Below are 20,519 nucleotides of genomic sequence, written 5' to 3' on the forward strand. Positions count from 1 at the left end.
AACTTCCGCATGCATAATGAGGCCACGGAGAACGCCATGGCTTAAGTCGGGCGCACCTTAGTCAGCAAAGTAGCATCCTTGCGCTTCTGTGTCTAAAGAGGTCTTCCGATCCCCTGACTGCTGCTCCCTTGAGCATCGATTGTGGAGGTGGTGTTCTTTTTCCTGTACAACTGGTGTCAGCCGCTGGCTCGACCAGCCCGGTGTAGTTAGGTCTGCGCGCAGCTACTCCTCACGCTGGCCAGGGCTCGTCACCAGGACGTAGTCCCACACGCAGGACGCAGGAATAGCGACACGGGATGGAAGGCCAGAGAGGTCACCTGAACTTAATGCAAACAGCACGCTTCTGTAAGTGACATCTCTGACACCTTAGGCTGTATTGTCCTTTCAGAACTGTTGCGTAGGACGTGAGTAAGGCTGGGTGCCGCTGGCAGCCTCGGCTGACTGGCCACCCCTGGGTCGATTCTGACCAAGTAGACCTGCTCGGGACGCCTCCTAAGACTCAGTCTTGTCAAGAGCCGGAGGCCTCAGATTTCTCCCAGAGCCGCCCCTCGGCTAGCAGCCCCACACATAACCCACTCCACCAGCAGGGCTCCTTTCCTGGTCCCTGACTCAAGCGGCACTTGGCACCGAGTCAGGGAAAGAACACAGCTGTCGCACAGTCCGTGCTGCACAGCCCCCAAGGGGGCGGGACCAAATAAAGTGCATTCCAGCGGCCGGCTTTGAGGCGCACACGCATTTTGAATGTCCTAGTTTGGCTCTGAGCTCTCGTTTGAGCAGGACTTCCTCGGCTTTAGGGTGTACTTTGAGTCATAGTCCTTCGTCTGCTAAAACGTTTCTGAAAGCCCTCCTTTAAATGACCAATCAAGAAGAAGAAGGAAAATACGCAGGGCTGCCAAACCAGTTCCTAGAACCCTGCCTATGTGGTGCTTTTAAAGGAAAGGCAGCAACACCGACATCCAGCTGGGCTTGCATCCTCCGGTCCCTCCCAGCATTGTCCTGCCTTGTATTGGAGGCCACTTTTTTAAGGTGGAGATCCCTTCCCATGCAGACCTACGGAAACCGGATCAGACAGGTAGCTCCGTGAGGAATGGAGCGTTTGTTGTTTTTTTTAGAGAGAGTCTTCAGGTGATTCTGAGTGTAGCCCCCTTTCTGACTGGCTCTCACACCCCAAAAAAAGCATTTGGATTTAGAAACTGCTTGGAGGACAGCACCCTCCTAGAAAACCAGCAAGCACATCCCTGAGCCAGTTCGGGGCAGCCAGGCTTCAGAGCCTGCTGAGCTGAGCAGCAGCCAACAGCTAAGTTTGGTGTTTACAGCCTCAGATCTGTTCTGGGTTGTCACAGCAACTCACCCCGGCACAGTTTCTTCGTCCCCATTTGCAGCTGCGTCCCAGGCCTTGCTTTCCTCTGGTACGTGGTCTTAACGCTCTCTGTGTCCTGGCCTGCTGCATTCATGCTTTGCATTTCTCCCAATTGCTCCACCTTCGTATATGCTGCTAACACTTCACTGGGAACTTACACTCACCAGAATATTCCCAACAACAGGGGATCGCCAAGAAAAGTCCCTAAGGCCCATGTTCTGAGCTTATTTCTTCTCTTCTTCCACCTTTAAGTCAAAGTTAGGGCTTCGAGAGCCTGCAATACATGTGAAGTAGGGAAGGGACCCTGAAAGCTCACACAGTGACTCTTGATCCCTGCATAGCACAGAGCAGGGTAGAACCCGTACAAGAAATGGATACAGGAACGGCCTGTTGGTGTCAGAGCAGGTTCTTTCATGTACTTCAGTAGGTCATGTTAGAACCACTGCAACGGGACGTTAAAATTACTATGGCCCAGACGACCAAGGAGATGCCAACTCCTGTTCACTTCTAAGGAAACAAAACAACGTGTTTAATTTCTCAACTTTAAGCATTCCAAGTAGTTAAGGGTCTTGGTGCTTAAAGAGGTGCAGGCTTAACAATCCAGAACTTATTCGTGAGTGCCTAGATCATTTGGATCTACTCTACTGTAGTCTTTCCATTATTCTTGCCTCTCCTAAACACTTAAAAAGCCAAAGACGTAAGGCGGTCGGAGGTCAGTGCTACATGCTGTGCTTGCTGCTGACCTGGGTTGGTTCTACCCCTGCCAACTTTCTGCCCGTGATACAGAGGACACATGATCTCCCTTCTGACTGTGAAGGGGTCACAGATGGCTCCCTCTCTCTTGCGCTAGTAACTCTATCTCACTTCATCTCCGGCGGCTAGAAAATAGCCATTCTATGCCCCCCCCCCCCATTGTATGTTCCATAAACTCTGCCCGGCATGTGGGAGGGAGGCACTTAGTAAACGTTTATCAAGTATGTGGATGAAGAGGAATGCGCCATCACAGTCTGTCTGTGGAATTGACTCCATGGATGAAACTCTACATGGGAGACAGAGCCTTGCCATCCGGGAAACAGCTCTCAAAGAACACCAGCGAAACCTGGCATCACGATCGAAGGGTTAAATACTGTTTTTGTGAAAGCGGGAGAGGGAGGGGGGAGAAGAAAGGACAAAGCAGGATACATAGACACACGGGCTGTGAGCTTAAGTTTAAAGAAGAAGATATATTGGGAGCGGAGCCAAGGGTAACTTGAAGGATGTAAGCCAAAACTGTTGCTATATGTTTGTCCATTAACTTAATCATTTAACAAGTAATTGAGCTCTTCCATTCCATCTGCTCTTGCTGGAAACATTGCAGAGCTAACCAGACAACTCGCAACAGAGTTACTGCAGGTGTTAAAAAGATAAACTAACTGCAATTTAGAATGTAAAAGCAAGGATTGAGGCTATTAAAACTCATGACCAATTTGGAGGGCACCGATCATAATAGGTTACGAGTCCTTCCAAAAACCTCCCAAGGCCCTAATGCTGCAAGCTCACCAGCCAGGTTTCTTTATAAACCAGGGAACATGCCAATTTTGATAGAGGAATACCAAAACAGAGGAATACCAAAACGTGTGACCTTTTCCCGTTCCATCATCGGTGCGCAGGAGCGCGCCCTGGTGGTGCCCAGGGCAAAGGCACTCAGCTCCTGGTCACCGAACCACAGAGGTTGGCCGGCTGCTCCCCTCAAAGCGCAGCCTTGGACACCCACGGCCGTTCTGCCCAGGCCGGAGTGTTGCCGTGACTCAGCACCGTCTCGCCGGCACTGAGTGAAGCAGCCTGGGCTGTGCAGGCCTCGCTCCGTCACGGCCCTGCAGCGCCGACTCCCAGCCCATGAAGACACATTCCAGTCTAATTAAATGCCCAGACCGCCCGTCTGTGAGCAGCGTCTGCACGTGTCGTGAGCCTGCTGCATGCCAGCCAGTGCCCTCACCAGCCGCGCTGTGTAGCCTGGGTGTTAATTGATAGTTGTCTGAATAATCTGTCTGACAGGTTCTGTACACACGCAACAGGTGGTAAACCTGTGAACGGTCACGAAGGGGTGGAATAGTGTTTGTGGAGCACAGCTGGGCCCCTTCCGTTCCTTAGGGAAGAAGCGGTCAGTGATCTACAAGTTCCTAGGCATGCGTAGCGCGCAGATTAGAGAGTTGCTCTGTGTGGGAACCGACTGGGCCGCACCCACACCCAGCAGCTTCGAGGATGCCCCCTGCTCCTAAGACCTGCTTTTGAATTGCCTCAGAGTAAAAGAGTCCGTGAAGGTTTAAGTTTGCATTTATTGAAAAAACATTTAAAAACTTCTCTCAACAGAACAATGGAGAGTCAAGAACGGGAGATCGTGGGTGTGTGTCCAGCTGTCTCCTTCAAAGTGAGACCAGAAGAACTAGACAGGAGGCCGGTACATCCCGGGGTCACAGTCAAGGTCATGACCAGAGGCCCTTACATTGCCGGGTCACAGTCAAGGTCATGGAACGAGATACATATGAATTGTTGAATGGAAAACCATTTTTTCTCTGTAAACCTTCACCATAAGAAAAAGGCTTAAAATTGGGGAGGGGGAGGAATTATTATTTTGGATAGAGGATTCTATAGAGGAATTCTGATCAAAGTGTAAACCTGCAGAACAGAGTTTCACATCCTGGACTCCAGACTTTTCTGGAGCCTGAAATCTAGATGACCCTCCCCAGACTGACACTGATCTTCTTTCAGTGTGACATCAAAAATATCGCCTGAAGGAGGGAGGGGAGAAATGAGGACCTGATGCCAGGGCCTTAGGTGGAGAGCAAATGCTTTGAGAATGATGAGGGCAAGAATGTACAGATATGCTTTACACAATTGATGTATGTATGGATTGTGATAAGAGCTGTATAAGCCCCTAATAAAATGATTTATATGTATATATATATATATATATATATATATATATATATATATATATATATATATATATATATATATTCGCCTGAAATCTTAAAACCAAACCGCAGTTTTCGCTGAACTGCTAAAGAATGTCTGCCTTGAGCCTGTCAGGAGCTATAGTTGTGGAATCAAAGTGACACAGCCACTGAAGAGGTGGGGCGGCAGCTCCAGTGGGCAGGTGTCAGAGTAAACCAGCCTCGAGCAGCCGCAGGGTCCGAAGATGCAGTTGTAGGGCGGCAATATAAAAAGGTTATAGTAAAGTCAGAATAGGAGGGATAGGAGAGAGAGTGAAATAGAGTCAGACACATTTCATGGCAGCATGCTCACCACAGCCCCTCTTGCTGGTCCACGTGGAGGTGGGAGACGAGGAGAGGGAGTGGATTTCTAATCTCAAGACATATACATTTAGGGGTGTGCAAGCCCCCCTGATTATATCATAATAGGAAGGGATGGTACCATAGGCAATACATGCAATGGGGAGGAGGACCATCTAGGGGTACACATGGGACAAGATGGCAGCCTTAGCTCGGCGGTCCTTGAGTGGGCTTTACTTGTCTCCTTCAGGAAAACAATCCACGATCCTTATTGGCAGGGAGTGGGCCCCACCCAGGGTGGGACAAAGAACAGAGTCTGATTGCTCTAGATGGCTGGTGCTCTCAGGGAGACAGCCTCTAAGCAGCTGAAGTTGACCCCAAGTGTACCAGCCATTTACCATGTGTTGTAAGCAGCATCCTAGGGTGGACGTGTATTTGGGGGTGATGTGGATGGAGGAGGAGGAACCGCTCAGAAACGGGGGGACGATGGTTGCACAGCTCCAAGATGAGAATTACTGTTACTGAGTTGTATGTGTGGAAACTCCGGTTGTGGTGCATTTGGGCACATAGAGTCCCAACAAAATAAGTTGTTTTTTTTTTTTTTTTTAAGTTTTGTTTTCCAAAAAGGGAGGACCCTTTTGATTCTTGGGACACCATTATCATTTTCTCTGTCGGCATTCATAGTGTGATTTCTTCCTTCCTAGGCTGCGTTTTATGCTAAGTAAATTCTCAAAACGAATTATTGGGATGGCCCCAAACATCGTTAACCCTGTTTTCTCTCCCTCCCTCCCTCCCTCCCACCAGGCTACCCATTAGCTTTGTTTTATCGGCATTACCTTTTCTACAAGGACAGCTACCTCATCCATCTCTTCCACACCTTCACAGGCCTCTCGATTGCTTATTTTAACTTTGGTAAGTGAACTGCGTTAGGAGTGACACTAGAATATAGAGGACTTGGGAAAGAAGCAATTTTGAACAAAATACTCTGGAGAGAACTGGATGGCTACAGAAGCTCTCTGGGGGATGCTCCACCCTTCCTGCTGCCCTGTCCTGTGTACCCACTCCCCTCCCAGCTAGGGGCACGGCGGCCAGACCCAGCCGGAGAGCTTCTCTCCACGGCCGCGCTCACTGACCGACAGACCCACGCAGTCCCTGCTCAGAGTCAATGCTCAGCTCAAGCAATTCAGAAATAGGACCCGCCCAGGAGATCCTTATATTTATGTCATTAACTCCTGCTAAAGAAGACCCATCCTCTCCCCCAACAGATCTCACTCTTAGCCCTTCCCAGAAGTGAAACCTCCTGAAAAGACAGTTCTGACAAAGGTCCAATAATTAGGTGAGGTGTAAGTAACCTATATGATGCAGATGCACACAGGTAGGAAACCAGTCCACCGAAAGCCCCCCTTAATGAACACCAACCCATTGCCTCACATTTCTCTTGTGGGAAATCCCAAGAATAGTCCGTGCTGTATGTGAGCTGATAGAGTTTTCCTGTGAGGCGCTCCTCACCTCGGAGGGGCGCTCTCCCTGTTCCTGAGCCATCCTTTCTGCCCAGTAAAACCTTGTGACTCGCCTTCCTTTCCTTTGACCAGCCCTCCCTCCCAACCAGGAGACTATCCTGGGAGCGGAAAGGAAAGCCCCTGTGCCCACAGTTATTTCTTGTCTCTATTCTGTGAAAGTCACAAGAAGGGGGTCGTACAAAACCAGGCTCCCGTTTGCCCTCCAGGGACCCAGCTCTACCACTCCCTGCTGTGCGTTGTGCTCCAGTTCCTCATCCTCCGGCTGATGGGCCGCACCATCACGGCCGTCCTCACCACGTTTTGCTTCCAGATGGTAAGCGTCGGTCCCCAGGCACCTCAGTTGCTCTGGGCCCAGCTGACAGCAGTGACAGTGGGAGGAGGGCACGAGATCAAGAAAACAACGAGCTACTCTCCTCCCCCAGCACTTACCAGCTGTTTGACTTCAGGGAGGCCACCTCACCTGCAACCCCAATGAAATGCTTCACCTGCCTTGGATTCTGATCAGCATTAGCCCCCCCCGTATATGAGGGGTGTCGCTCGCTGGCAAGGCAGGAGGCCAGCTCAGTGAACTACAGAATCTGAGCATGCACATTCTGATCCCAGTGGACCTGCTCATTTCACTGAGAAACCTTGATGGGGGCTCTTCTAGCATCCGTTTCTCCCCGCGTGGTTTTCCAAAGACTTAATGACAGAGGCCGAGAGAAGAGCAGAGTCAACTGGATATCAGAGTCGGACAAAATCCAATAGGAATGATGGTAGAATATCCACTGTCCCCTCTCCTAGGTCTACCTTCTCGCTGGATATTATTTCACAGCCACTGGCAACTACGATATCAAGTGGACCATGCCACATTGTGTTCTAACTTTGAAGTTGATTGGTGAGTGGTGGGTCACCTAGGCTCCTCCCTGATCAGCCCCGCCCCGCCCCCCCCCCGCCCCCCATTGCACTCCCGGCTGTACTCAGTGGGTCCTCTCCCTCTGCTGTACCCACGCCTTCTCTCTCTGCCCAGGTCTGGCGGTTGACTACTTTGACGGAGGGAAAGACCAGGTGAGAGCTCATTCGTCTGCCAAGGAGAGTGAAGGGCTTCACCTGAGGGAAGGCGGGAGACTTGTCACCACATGACAGAATGCCAGCCAGGGCCAAAGGCAGAACCTGCCCCTCCCTCGCTCCCCAGCCTGTGTGAACGCCCTGTTCCAGAGCGCACTGAGCAAAGATCAGCAGACCTAATTTGGCCAGAATCCAGCTCATGCACCGAGTCCAGAGATCAATGCAGGGCATTTAGAAAAGCAGCAACCGGCACCTGTTGCTGAGTTACCCCCCCACACATGCTCATCTCCAAGTGAAGCAACTGTTTTCTCCACATCATTTCCACAAAGAGATGGCTATTTGAGGGCACCCCCCACCCCATCCCCAGTTTATGAGGCCCAAGGGTGGGGGGACACGCACACTGGCTCTGGTAGGGGAGATTCAAGGCCCTCCTGAACCATTCTTTCCCTTCTCCGCCTAGGACTCCTTGACCCCTGAGCAACAGAGATATGCCATTCGGGGTATCCCCTCCCTGCTGGAAGTGGCTGGCTTCTCCTACTTCTATGGGGCCTTCTTGGTGGGGCCTCAGTTCTCAATGAACCACTACATGAAGCTGGTGCAGGGACAGCTGACTGACGTCCCAGGGAAGATACCAAACAGGTACCTGCCCCTCTGCTGAACTACCTCTCCCAAAGGCAATCCCAGCCGCGTGTCAGCACCTGGGCCCCGCGGGGCGTGCGCCCTGCTGGAAGCGGCCCCGCTGGCCTTGATCACGTCTGACCTGCAGTTGTGACATGACCATGTACTTCCGTGCCACGGGATAGTACCCGAGCCAGTCGTGTCCCTGTCGCTAAAACCTACTTTCCATCTAAAAATGTGTTTTTTTTATGTTAACTCTGTCTTTTCCCACTGTGGGGGGTGAGAGAGACGCTCGTGGGAAAGTCACCTTATCTTTTCATTCCGTTTTCCATGACCTCAGCTGTGTCAGAGTAGAAAACTTAAAGCCCCTTCACTGAGAACGCGCCCTCACCTGTGGAGAGCAGGGACATTTGAGATGGGTTACTGTTTCTTTTCTACGTGGGGCATTCAGTCCCCGTGCAGCCCGAGACCCTGGTGCAAGAGACGCCCACCCAGCCCTCCCGGTGTGCTCTAAGCATGCAGTGCAGCTGTCCTCACGGGAGACCGAGTGTAGACTTCAGGCAGCAGCGCTGCTGCTCCTGCCCCAAGTGGATGAGCAAGCACAGAGGGTGGTAAAGGGAGCAGACTGCCCTCTGTGACCCCGGCTCTTCCTTTCCAGCATCGTACCGGCTCTCAAGCGCCTGAGTCTGGGCCTTGTCTACCTAGTGGGCTACACTGTGCTCAGCCCTCACATCACAGACGATTACCTCCTCACCGAGGACTACGAGGTGAGTGGGGCCTGAGGGCGCACGCAGGCATGGCCTCATCAGAGGAGGCAAGCGCAGGATCCCCGTAGCTAGCGAACGAGGGGGCTGCACCATCGGCAAACGCATGTTGGTTTTGCTCCAGATCTGTGAGAGTTGGTGTCAGTGCCAGCCAGCCGGGACATGGTCATCAGCCAGCACTGAAGGGCCTTCGCGGGCACAGGGCTGTGCCATGTGCACTCTCTCACCCCTTCCCTTCCCCAGGAGCTAGTTCAGTGCATCCATGTGGCTCCTTGAAATGGAGAAACAGCTGCCTCTGGTCACCCCCAGCCTGTGTTCTTCTGAGGATGGGTTTGGCAGCTTCTAGGGCAATGGGAGAGCGAGGGAAGGGGCAGGTGCTGGCTGTCCACAGCCACCCTCAGGAGGGTTCCTCAAGGGGGTGCGTAAAGCCCCTCTGTCTTACTGCTCCACGAAGGCCCTCTGTGGAGGAGCTGAGGACAGGGCCGCCCCGACTTTACAGGAAAGGAAGTGGGAGGGCGCTCTCTGGGCTGCCGCAGTGCTGAGCCCTTCCCCCCAACTGGCAGGGGGACACGTGGCCGGAGTATGGTGACAGGCAGGCGTGGTCAGCCAGCGGTTTGCAAAGGAAGACTGGGAAAGGAGCCACGGCTCGCTGCAAATGCCGTGTCCCTAATGCACATGTCTTCTTCCCGCAAGCTGCGCCCTTTCTGGTTCCGCTGCATGTACATGCTGGTCTGGGGCAAGTTTGTGCTCTACAAATATGTCACTTGCTGGCTCGTCACGGTAAGTAGAGAAGCCCCAAGGCCCCGTCCACACAGGCCGTGGGAAGGGGAGGAGGAGTGGCTAGACCCAACGCCGTGCCTCCCCCCTCAGGAAGGAGTGTGCATTCTGACCGGCCTGGGCTTCGCCGGCTTTGATGAAAACCGCAGAGCAAAGTGGGATGCCTGCGCCAACATGAAGGTGTGGCTCTTTGAGACCACCCCCCGCTTCACTGGCACCATCAACTCCTTCAACATCAACACCAATGCCTGGGTGTCCCGGTAAGCCACCGGGCAGGGCGTGTGACCCCAATCCTGCCCGCCTGCCACTGCATCTTCAGATTGAGGGCAGGCATTCCAGTTATGTCCCCTCTGTCTGTCTCTTCCCACTTCAGGTAGAACCTCCTACCCCTCTGTGACACACACCTGCAAGCTTAGCTTTTGTCTCCCCACCCCTCTTATGAATAAAAAGACAAGCAAGATAAGCGTGAGGCTAGGGTTTCAGTCTCAGCTGCGGTTCTATGGTCTCCACTGCATTGTTTAAAAGCATCTTTTGTTTGTTTGCTTGTTTGTCCCACCACTAGAGATGTAAGCAGAGAACTGGCCTGTCCTGTTCACCACTGTGGTCCCAGCCTCAGGCACTCAGTAGGCACACAGCCATTATCTGTTGAATGAAGTGGCTTGCCCAAGATCACCCAGCTAAGCCTTGGGTCTGTTTTCTGTCTCTAAACTGTGAGTCCTAACTGCCTTTCATCTCTAAAGCTAATCAGGTAGCACTAGTACTGCCTCCCTCACCCTTGCTGGCCACAAGCAGGAGCCAGCCCGCTCCACCCCTTCCTGAGAACACGGAGAACCTAGAGGCAGGGACCCCACGGGGAGGCAAGACCTGGTCTGAGGCTCTCTGCCCGCCCTTCTCTCTAGTTACTTCTTCAAGAGACTCAAGTTCCTTGGAAATAAAGAATTATCCCAGGGTCTCTCGTTGCTATTCCTGGCCCTCTGGCACGGCCTACACTCAGGATACCTGGTCTGCTTCCAGATGGAGTTCCTCATTGTGATGGTGGAAAGGCAGGTCAGTAGCCCTGGAGGGTCCTGATGGGAAGGATGCCGATGCCGCAGAGAGGCAGGATTCTGGAGACAAGATTCTCTCCTTCCTCCCTCCCCAGGTCGCCAGCCTCATTCGGGAGAGCCCTGCTCTGAGCAAGCTGGCGTCCATCCCCACCCTCCACCCCCTCTTCTACTTGGTGCAGCAGACCATCCACTGGCTCTTCATGGGCTACTCCATGACCGCCTTCTGCCTCTTCACCTGGGACAAATGGCTGAAGGTGAGGGCCTGCTCGGGAGGACGGCAGCACCCCTGACGGCTCGGGCAGCAAGGAACACCCCGTGCCGTACACCTCATGGCCTCTTTCCCCAACAGGTGTACCAGTCCATTTATTTTCTGGGCCATATCGTCTTCTTGAGTCTGCTAGTCATCCTGCCTTACATTCAAAAAGCACTGGTGCCAAGGAAAGAGAAGCTGAAGAAAATGGAGTAACCTCACCTCCCTGGTAAGTAGGCGGCCCTGGAGCTAGACTCAAGACCACCAGGGGCGGGGCAGAAAAGTTCCTATCCCGTCAGCCCCCCCAGCGGACAGGGGTCCACTGGCCCACAGGGTCTGCATGCCTGATGTGATGGCAGAAGTCGTCCATCTGAATCTGGTGGCCACAGGAGCCACAACCGGCAGACCGGTGGCAGTTGTGCACCATGTGCCAGCGTGACTGGAGCCTGGGCGCCTGCCTCCCGCCCGCTGTGTTGAGCGCTTCACAGCAGACACGTGCGCGTCCGGCTCCCAGCAGCAGCTGTGATCCATCTTATCGGCTTGTGTCCCTTTCACAGGACCCCCGCCTCGCCCCGCCCCGCCCCGAGCACACAGAACACGGAGCCAGGGGACTGGAAGACATGGCACTCCTTGCTGTGCCTCTGCTGCCAGCCAAGTCTTCATCCGGGCCAAAGGGGAACTCTTGTGGGTGGAGCCGAGGGGCCGTGTCCCCCTCTGGACTCCCCCAGCACGCTGCCTTATCTCTCCCTCTAGCCAGGAATCTGTTGGGTTTTTCTTCTGCCAATTTACTACGATTGTATATGTGCCGCTACCACCACCCCTCCATGGGAGGGGGGAACAGACGTGGGGCACGAGGCCCCGCCTTTTCTACCTTGGAACTGTACCGTATAAAATCACTCTGTTTGTTCCGTTTTTCACTCCTCGTCTCGGCTGCCTTCTTTCCAACAAAAGCCCCCCCACCTGCCATTGCTGAAAACATCCGGGCCCCTCCTTTAGAGCGCTGCACTGCACACAGGGCACTTGGAAATAAAGCCCCTTCCCAAGCCTGGAGCCAAGCTGAGAGCGTGGGGGCCTCCTGTCGCACCTGAGGTCTGAGGGAAGTAACTATTAGACGTTGTAAGACCCTAAAAAGCCCACCCCCAAGAACAACCAGGTTTACATAAAAATTGTGTTTATAGGATAAACTAACGCCCCACGTACAGCCCTGGCTTCCAGTCTCCAGGGTCGAAGAAGGAAGGTCATCTCTCAGCAGGCAGCTCAGCAAGAATCAAGGGGTGTCAACAGTCTGTGCTGTGGAGCCAAGGGGCTGCCGTCAGACGACGCCCCACACTTGTTCGAAGGCTGTGGTCAGCTTCGCACAGGTGAGGGCGGCAGAAAGCGGGTAGTTGCTGATGGACACAGTCTTCTCTGTGTAGTCCACGTCGACCTAGGGAGGAAAGAAGGGGTCCTGTCGGCAGGAGCAGGACAACAAGGCTGCACTGCTCCCCCGCGTGCGATCCGGGGCCACGGTCAGACAAAGGGTCGCAGTGCTACCAGAGACCCGGAAGTCCTCAAAGGCCAGGTCCTGGGACAGGACGTGGGACCTCCAGTTCACTCTGGTTCTCCCCTGAGCGCGAAATCAGACCTGCTAACTGCGCTCTGCATTCTGTGCCAAGTCTCAGCTCAACAGCGGAGCAGGCACCGCCCCCAGAGGACCGAGAAGCAAGCAAGCAAGCGCGCACACACAGTCCTCTGAGACCCACTACGCCCTCACCTGGCCATGCGCAAAGGCCCCCACAACAAAGACAATGGGGTCACTGCTGGGCACCAACTCTCGCACATCGCTAACGACTGGACTGGAAAAAGAGGTGCCAATTTTCATACATCCAACTGGGAAGTGATCTGACACGGGGTTCTTAATTACCTTTAAAAAGAAAAAAAATGAACATCAGTTCCTGACACGTTCTCAAAACCCTCCCTCCACCCAGTGGGCTCCACCCCTCACCTTCAGCAGCTTCTGGGGACCGTCAGCTGCTCGCACGCTGAGTTTGTGTAAAAGCTGAACTGAAGGAAGGGGGGGAAGGAGTGCAGAGCTAAGTGGAGGCCCCCACCCCTTTCCTCCGCCCAGGAACCCAATAGGTCCATGGACTCCAGGTGTGCTTTACTCCCAGACTACACAACTGGACGAGCAAGTGATTGTCCAGCACAGGCCTGGGAGGACAGGCAGCTGGTGGGGCCAGCCCCGCGCCCTCATCCAGCCAGGAGCCCAGGCACACCCCCACCTGCACAGAGGCAGTGCCAGCTCAGAAACCTGCTAGGACAGATGAGAGCTGCAGTGGGATTGAGCTGCTGACCACGTGGCTGGCAGTCCAGCTCGAGCCCCGGCACCACCAGGCTCCTGAGAGCCTTGTTTCCCCACACACGGCAGGTGACATTGGGTCCTGGTACTGCTATCAGTCACGCTGTGGGCTCTAGTTTAAAGCATCCCTGTTTCAACTGCTCTTTCCTCTCCCCTGCTTCCCTACAGAACCTTTCAGTCCTGAGGCTCCTCACCCATGAGGCCACAGAAACGGTCGAAGGTTCTGGGGATTCGGGTCTGGGGATTCACTTCAATCAGCACATTCTTCTGGGTGTGGATGTAAACCTGTAGCAAGCCAGCTCGGTTCAGGGGGCTGTCCATCAGCATGAGTAAACTCTGGTGGGCTATGTCCGGCCTCACTTCTCCAGGGTCCCGACCGTTCTTCAGGAGCATAGCCTTGTGCTTGTCACAGTTGAGTAGTTCATACGTCCGGCCTGCCTGGAAAGCAGGCAAGATGAAGAGGGAACATTAGCTTCTATCAACCCCACGCTGCTGCTCAAGGCAGAGGGTCCCAAAACATCTGGGAACTTGTTAGAAGGGCACGTTCTCAGGCCAACTCCAGACCTGGATTCCGCTGAAACCACGAGGGATGCTGGCACGGCCAGTCTTGGGTTTGTGAGCATGGGTGAGTTTATTTCTCACAAGAAGCAACTCGTGCGCACTGGGCAAAACAGACCATCACTACCCAGTCAGCTTATGAATGATGTGCACTAAGTGAGGAGCTATAAATCCCAAATTCTATGTCACAGGAAGGGGTCCAACGGGGGGAATTCATCTCTCACAAGTAAAACTGGCTTATTCCCAGGTTTAAGACTAATTTCAGCAACAGGATGAAGAAAAAGCATAAGTGAGAAAATAAATGACACCCAAAATGTGAAAATTGAGACACTGAAGAATGGCAAACATTGACTGAAACTTTTTGTGAACTACAGAATCCACATGTGAAGAGCCCAACCTCACACACACACACAAAATGCCCATGGCCATCCGAGCACCAGGGCCCTGAGGCACCGTCATGCACCAAGACTGCCAGAAACCAGAGACAGGAAAGAGTCTAGAGTTCTTTGTCCTCAGAGATCATTCTCACTGAAACGGCAAACTAAACCACCACAGTGTTTAGACTGATAAACTTGAAGCACAAGTGAAGGGTCCCTTAACGAGTTAGTAACAGGTAATCTGAACTTAACCCAGGGAGGGGGGTCATTTCTCTGAAGAGGTCATCCTTAACTGGAGACTCAATACCTACTTATTCGGTGCATGGACAAATACGTGGCAATGGAGAACATATGCAGGGGCCCTAAGAGGTAAGGGAAGGCAGTGCTTTCAAAGAACTTGAAGGCCGAGGGGGCCGGGTACAAAAAATAAATGTAGGTTTATGTTTATCAGAGGCTGCAGTCCAGAGAGGCACCTCAGAAGTGGCGATCTACTTCCCCAAACTCACCCTTGAAACGCCTGGGCAGCACACATCCTCGAGTCACATGAACTAATGGTTTGGTGTGGAATTTGGAGTGCCACTTATTTTTATATGTGAAAGAAAAGAGACCCGGACTCGGCATCAGTCTGGTGCCCGTCGACATTCTCAACCACTGTGCCGGGCTCCCAAAGAAGAGGGGCTTTTCACACACTGTCCATGGCAGCCCGAGGGACAGCCGACGTGATGTCGAAATGAGTACTCAGAGGTAATAGCAAGTACGTGCCCGATGAAGATGAGCTGATAGGTTAGCAATACCAAAACTGTAGAGGAAAATGGAAGGAAACTTGCTTAGCTGGCCATGCTAAAACATTAAAAAAATAACTTTAAGTCTTCTACAAACAAAGTGGCAGGGAAGGAGGAGGGAAAGCAGTGTCCCGCTGGACTTGCAGCGCAGGGCACCACAATCGCTCGTGTGGCCAGCCCCCATTGTACAACCTGCTGACAACTACCAAGATCACACACCTACAGTGCATCTCAGAACCAAGCTGGAAAACCAGGTCTGAATTCTAAAACAGCTGTCTCTTCACTGGCTACTCAAGGAACTACAGGTTTTGTTCTAAAGAGTATGAAGTCAGAGAGAACGAGAAAATTATAAAATCGTCCAAAGTTTTAAGGGATGGAAGGGCGTATTGTTCTGAAAAGAGCTGAGCGTGAGGTAAAACAAAGATGCAAAGGTAGAAAAATAATCTTGTTCAGGCAGCGTTTGCAGGTAGCACAGTGTGGAATGAGAGCAGACACCCATTAGCTAATTAGGCAGCCTTACAAATAAGCAAGTGGGCAGGAATCTCAGTAGATGACAGTTGACTACCTTTCTCTCTTGCCCAGTGGCCTGTCGTGGGACTCAGGACAAGGAAACGCCCCTTCCCCTGCTGCAGTTGCTCACTGCCACGCAATGCATGGGCGCACACGGTGCTCATCTTCACAGCCGCTGGCACGCTGGGGTGCAGCCCCACCAGGCCTTCTAACGGGGTCGTCTTCAGCAGTAGCCGCCGGGCTGTCTTACTCTGCTCCGTGAGCCCCGTCCACTGCACACAAGCACCGCAGGGCCAGCAGCGGCCTGTCCCTGTAAATGCCTTTATCCCCAAATTCCGAAACAATCGGAATACAGTGCAGGCTTGAACGCGACTCAGCAACAGCAGGAGGAAACGAGCCGAGAGTCAAAGCAATGAGCTACGCGTGTGCTCTCTCCGCCCACGGGCCGCCCGGCCCATCCCACGGGACCCAAGCCGCCGAGCCTCCCGGTTCCCACCTCCCGAACTACCTTGACGGTCTCCAGACTGGCCCCTTCCAGCACCACGATGAGCCGGCAGCCCCCGCTCCTGCTCCCCGCCCCGAGTCGGGGCCGCTTGGGCGCCCCAGCCTCCCAGCTCTGCTCCCGCTCGCCGCGCCGCTCGCCAGGCTGGAAGCGGCCGCTGGGCGCAGCCATCTTGCAGGCTGGCCGGAACTTGCGCCGCTTCCAGCCGCGTGCTGCCGCGGACCTGCGCGCCGAGACTTCCTTCCGGCCGCCGTGGGGACGCGCGAGCCGGGGGGTGGCGGCGGTTGGCCAGGGGCGGGCACGTTCCGGAAGGGGCGGGGACTTCCGGTGCGCGCGGTTCCGGTGCGCGCGGCTCGGGTCCGCCGCGGGGCGGAGGGGAGCGCTCGGCGGGGCGCGCACTTCCGGTGCCCTTTCGCCTGCTCGCACTGCGGCCGGACCCTCGTGCGCAGGGTGCTGTGCTCGCACCGGGGCTGGGTGGCGGCGCGCCGGACCCCCTCCGACCCAGGCCCGCCGGCGTCCGCGCGGACATGGCCCAGAACCTGAAGGACTTGGCGGGGCGGCTGCCCGCCGGCCCCCGGGGCATGGGCACGGCGCTGAAGTTGCTGCTGGGCGCCGGCGCCGTGGCCTACGGCGTCCGCGAGTCCGTGTTCACCGGTGAGCGGGGCCCGCCCGTGCCCGTGCCCGTGCCCGTGCCCGGTGACCTTGTGAGGCCCGCGCGCGCCGCCCCCCCGCCCCCCCCCGCCTGACTGCCCTGCTCCCCACAGTGGAAGGCGGGCAGAGAGCCATCTTCTTCAATCGCATCGGAGGCGTGCAGCAGGACACCATCCTGGCCGAGGGCCTTCACTTCAGGTAACGGCGGGCACTCACGCCCCGACCCCGACCCCGACCCTGCGCCCGCGCCTGGGCGTCCGGTACTGGAGGGAGAAGAGCGGCCGTCTGACCCCGGCGCCTCTTCTCCACGCCAGAATCCCCTGGTTCCAGTACCCCATCATCTATGACATCCGGGCCAGACCCCGAAAAATCTCCTCGCCCACGGGCTCCAAAGGTAGGTGAGCGCCCGCGAGGCGGGCGGGAAGATGTTAGTCTGGGGCCTCGGTCTCCACCTGCCCTGTCCCGGGAGACGCCTGGCTCGGCCCTCCCACCTCACGTGCGCCTTTGCCCTGTTCCGACGGCTTCTCACTGTCCACTCACAAGCCCAGCCCCCGAGCATAAACCCCCTAAAGGGGGGCATAAGAGACGGCTTCACGAGAGGCTGGGGGTGCGTTTGGTGTCCCGTCATTTCCTCCACTCCCCCCACCCAGGGAGCTCAAGTATGCTACCCCGAGGGCCCCCCAGGAGGAAACGCGGGGGGGGGGGGGGTCTGTAGGTGAGGGCCCGGGGCCTCCGTGTCAGATCTGCAGATGGTGAACATCTCCCTGCGGGTGCTGTCCCGGCCCAACGCCCTGGAGCTCCCCAGCATGTACCAGCGCCTGGGGCTCGACTACGAGGAGCGGGTGCTGCCGTCCATTGTCAACGAGGTGCTCAAGAGCGTCGTGGCCAAGTTCAATGCTTCCCAGCTCATCACCCAGCGGGCCCAGGTCTGACCCCCCCCCACCAGCAGCACTTCAGCGTTTCCCTTGGGGGGGCCCAGGCACGCGGGGGTGTCGGGACAGGCGCCGTCATCCGAAAGATGATTTGTGAGTCTGGTTCTGTTTCCACCTGCACTGCTGGCCTCGGTGAGTCTGGGAAGGGGATGACACTAACAGGGCAGGCTTCGTCCCCCTCTCGGTGAGGAGGGGGCTCGTTCAGGTTCGTCTCGGCAGGGAAAGGGGTGCGTGCGGAAAAGGAGTTGAGTTGACGTGACGCGGGCCAGTCGCCCCACCTCTGAGCTTGGCTCCTCTGCTGCCAGGAGATCAGATTAATCCCTTCAGTTCCGATGTTCCAGTGAGGGAACGGAAAGCCCGGTGGTACAGTGGCTACACGTTGGGCTGCCAACAGGCGGCCTGTTCAAACCCACAAAGTAGTTCTGTGCCTGTCTTAAAGGGCGCTGAGAGTCGGGTTTGCGTCCATGACCGTGAGTCCAGGGTTTCTGTTGCTAGTCCACTAGTTGTAAGGCCGGTGGCTCGGCCACAACTGCTCCGAGAGACGAAGGCACGACCGTCGGTGTCCACGAAGGTTTGCTGTCTCAGAAACCCACAGAACTGCTAGGGGCTGGAATTCAGCCCATAAACGCTGGGCTTGGTCTTTGTTTCCGTGAGGACAGGCCTTTTTGGCCCCACTTGAAAGCTGGTTTCCAGGTTGTCATAGCAGCGCACCTTCCTCTCAGTGGTAAAACCACCCCAGCCCTCCCCTCCTCAACCCTGCACCAGGTGTCCCTACTGATCCGACGGGAGCTGACCGAGAGGGCCAAGGACTTCAGCCTCATCCTGGACGATGTCGCCATCACAGAGCTGAGCTTCAGCAGAGAGTACACAGCTGCTGTTGAAGCCAAACAAGTGGGTGAGTCTCAAGACGAGTGGGGCCCCGGCTCCTTGGGGGGAGGGGGGGCGCTGACCCGCACATCTGTGACCCTGGCTCCGCTCCTGCAGCCCAGCAAGAGGCCCAGCGGGCCCAGTTCTTGGTGGAAAAGGCGAAGCAGGAGCAGCGGCAGAAGATTGTGCAGGCGGAGGGGGAGGCCGAGGCCGCCAAGATGATATCCTTTGCCGAGCCCGTGGCCCTGCCCCACTGCTGCCCCGGTCAGCGACGGCCGGCTGATGAAGCAAGGCGAATGTGACTCGTGCCTCCCGGCCCTTGGCTCCGGGGGGGTGGGGGGGTGGATCTGTAATCTTAGTGGGGTGCCTGAGGCCTGGCTCCCCACTGTAAGGCCAGATCAATAGCACTGCTGGCCCTGAATGCATGTCCGCTGCTGTCCCCAGTTCTGGCAGCTGCGTGCAGGGGGGCCCACAGGCGGGGGGGCCAAGAATGGGGAGGCACACCCCTCTGAGCACAACCTTTGGATCTGACGGCCCAGGGGAATGAAGCAAAGGCTGGGGGGGTGGGGGTCGGGCTGGGGCTTGGCCTTGTGTGGACCCTTAACTGCCCTCGCTCACCTTGGGGAAGCGCTGAGCAAGAACCCTGGCTACATCAAACTGCGCAAGATCCGGGCGGCCCAGAACATCTCCAAGACGGTGAGGGGAGGCCCTGCAGGGCTCCCGGGGCCGTGCCTTGCTCATGTCCGAGGCCCCGTCCTCGCCCAGCGTGTGCCTGGCGCTTAATGCTCTGCCTTCTGCTGCCTGTCCCCCCAGATCGCCACGTCACAGAATCGGATCTATCTCACCGCTGACAACCTCGTGCTCAACCTGCAGGACGAGGCCTTCACGCGGTGAGAGCCCCCGCCCCCCCGTGGGCTTTGAGGAGACCGGCTTGCCTGGCTTTCCGGAGCCTGCCTTGTGTTTGTTGGGCGCGCGGCAGGAGCATTCCGCGGGGAACTTTTGTCCCCCGAAAGCAAACGGCACTGCCGGTGTCCTTACTCAGGAGCCCCGGCCCAGAGAACCCGCCTCTGTCGTCTCTCTTGGACTGGAGAGCTGGGGGTTGGGCTCAGTGGGGTGGTGTGGACGGATGCACAGGTGTGGGGCTGGAGCTGGCCAATCACATGTGTTTCTTTTCTGTTTCCTCTGCGTCTGCTGACCTGCTGCCACAGGGGAAGGTACGATGTTGCACCTTGGGTTGTGTGGGCCCTGCCTCACCCCCATCCTCCCTGCCACTGCTGGGGGGGGGCAGGGAAGGGGTGCTCTCCAGTCACATGGGCTGTCTCCTAACCCTGTCGGTCCGTCTGCCCCTTGGTTCACAGCGACAGCCTCATCAAGACTAAGAAATGAGCCTGCTGAGCGAGAGCTTCGCCCGAGACGACGTGGAGTCGCCTCTCCCTGGTCTTGGAGGAGCCAGCTCGGGGGTCCCTGGACGCCCCTCACCTGCCCAGCATCATGATGGTCCCCTCTCCACCCCTCCACCCCACCCCACCCCCGGATTACTGAAGGACTGGCCCTTTTTTTCAGGGAAATGACTGTCCTCTCCCCCATTTCGTCCAAGGAACCGAGTGTGATTGATTTCTCAGTGATTTATTCCGTACTGGGTGAGTTCCCTCCCTCCAGACTGGGAGGAGAGAACTGTCGCCCCAGGAATACTCAATAAACTTTTATTATGCAAACTGAAGCAGAGACCTCCTGCGTCCCAGTGTCCCAGTGGAGCTGGGGAGGCCCCTGCACACATGGCACCTCACTCAAGTCCTTCCCGGTGTCTGCCAGCAGAGGGCGTGAGCAGCCCCCACCGACCAGGCTGCAATCGCGCTGCCCACTCACCAACACCTCCTTCCTCGAGGCTGGAGCGGCCACTGATGCCCACGGGCTGCCGCCTCCTTGGTAACAACTGGCTCCTTCACTTGCCGGGTGGGAGGCCATTGTGGCCAGTGGGCCTTGCCCACTGTGAGCTGCCCATGCTCCCACGTCCTTGGCCGCCAGCTCTGTGACCATGCTCCTTGCGCCCATAGAGCCACCACGTGGCCATTTCAACCCTAGACAAGCTTCCTCATAATTCCCCACACGGCCCTCATTGAATTTCAAGCGCCAGAAACACAAGTCCCTGCCTGTACTTGGGCCCCCATGGCCCCCTCCCCACCCTGTGGCCTGGGGGGCTGGGGGGCGTTCTGGAGGGCAGCAGAAGGAGTCCTGGGAGTCGGAAGTGGGCGTAAAGCCTCAGAGTTTGAAGATCAAGGTGAAGTTCCCCCTGCTCTGGGGGCAGTCAGTCCCTGGGCACGTGGGAATCATAAGCCGTGAATTGACAG

General features: G+C 55.9%; 3 protein-coding genes and 1 non-coding gene across 4 annotated transcripts in view; 3 read left to right on the top strand and 1 right to left on the bottom strand.

The window, feature by feature from the left end:
• The window catches only part of LPCAT3 (lysophosphatidylcholine acyltransferase 3), a 47,761-nt gene extending 36,190 nt beyond the window's left edge, over window positions 1-11,571 (top strand). Inside the window, exons 2-13 of the mRNA XM_075552108.1 lie at window positions 5,437-5,544; window positions 6,359-6,465; window positions 6,936-7,029; window positions 7,162-7,199; window positions 7,660-7,838; window positions 8,476-8,584; window positions 9,275-9,361; window positions 9,452-9,618; window positions 10,258-10,405; window positions 10,500-10,658; window positions 10,754-10,883; window positions 11,212-11,571. Coding sequence (XP_075408223.1) covers window positions 5,437-5,544; window positions 6,359-6,465; window positions 6,936-7,029; window positions 7,162-7,199; window positions 7,660-7,838; window positions 8,476-8,584; window positions 9,275-9,361; window positions 9,452-9,618; window positions 10,258-10,405; window positions 10,500-10,658; window positions 10,754-10,870 — 1,313 coding nt within the window. The 3' untranslated portion in view covers window positions 10,871-10,883; window positions 11,212-11,571. The remainder of the gene's footprint in view (window positions 1-5,436; window positions 5,545-6,358; window positions 6,466-6,935; window positions 7,030-7,161; window positions 7,200-7,659; window positions 7,839-8,475; window positions 8,585-9,274; window positions 9,362-9,451; window positions 9,619-10,257; window positions 10,406-10,499; window positions 10,659-10,753; window positions 10,884-11,211) is intronic.
• A 237-nt stretch (window positions 11,572-11,808) lies between these two features.
• On the bottom strand, window positions 11,809-15,927 carry EMG1 (EMG1 N1-specific pseudouridine methyltransferase). Its single transcript, XM_075552110.1, has 5 exons — window positions 15,728-15,927; window positions 13,187-13,430; window positions 12,639-12,697; window positions 12,408-12,557; window positions 11,809-12,080 (listed from the first exon to the last, which is right to left on the bottom strand). Exons 1-5 carry the CDS (start codon window positions 15,890-15,892, stop codon window positions 11,967-11,969), a joined length of 732 nt encoding a protein of 243 aa, XP_075408225.1. The 5' UTR covers window positions 15,893-15,927; the 3' UTR covers window positions 11,809-11,966.
• Window positions 15,928-16,077: 150 nt separating this feature from the next.
• Window positions 16,078-19,891, top strand: PHB2 (prohibitin 2). Its single transcript, XM_075552111.1, has 9 exons — window positions 16,078-16,375; window positions 16,486-16,570; window positions 16,687-16,766; window positions 17,114-17,298; window positions 18,070-18,199; window positions 18,289-18,392; window positions 18,790-18,867; window positions 18,985-19,385; window positions 19,530-19,891. The coding sequence occupies exons 1-8, from the start codon at window positions 16,249-16,251 to the stop codon at window positions 19,063-19,065; spliced, it is 870 nt and encodes a 289-aa protein (XP_075408226.1). The 5' UTR covers window positions 16,078-16,248; the 3' UTR covers window positions 19,066-19,385; window positions 19,530-19,891.
• Window positions 18,447-18,704, top strand: LOC142452300 (small nucleolar RNA U89). The gene has a single exon (XR_012785316.1). It is a non-coding gene; the product is annotated as a small nucleolar RNA U89 (small nucleolar RNA).
• Window positions 19,892-20,519: the final 628 nt, after the last annotated feature.

This window comes from Tenrec ecaudatus, chromosome 6 (assembly GCF_050624435.1).
Source record: "Tenrec ecaudatus isolate mTenEca1 chromosome 6, mTenEca1.hap1, whole genome shotgun sequence".
In the NCBI taxonomy this organism is placed as follows: domain Eukaryota; kingdom Metazoa; phylum Chordata; class Mammalia; order Afrosoricida; family Tenrecidae; genus Tenrec; species Tenrec ecaudatus.

Coding starts and splice junctions, on each gene's coding strand:
- PHB2 (XM_075552111.1), top strand. CDS start 16,249: ATGGCCCAGAACCTGAAGGACTTGGCGGGGCGGCTGCCCGCCGGCCCC. Junction 16,571..16,686: donor GCCGAGGGCCTTCACTTCAG/GTAACGGCGGGC, acceptor TCTCCACGCCAG/AATCCCCTGGTTCCAGTACC. Junction 17,299..18,069: donor TCATCACCCAGCGGGCCCAG/GTCTGACCCCCC, acceptor ACCCTGCACCAG/GTGTCCCTACTGATCCGACG.
- EMG1 (XM_075552110.1), bottom strand. CDS start 15,892: ATGGCTGCGCCCAGCGGCCGCTTCCAGCCTGGCGAGCGGCGCGGCGAG. Junction 12,698..13,186: donor CCGTTTCTGTGGCCTCATGG/GTGAGGAGCCTC, acceptor CCCTTCCTTCAG/TTCAGCTTTTACACAAACTC. Junction 12,558..12,638: donor GTCCCCAGAAGCTGCTGAAG/GTGAGGGGTGGA, acceptor TTCTTTTTAAAG/GTAATTAAGAACCCCGTGTC.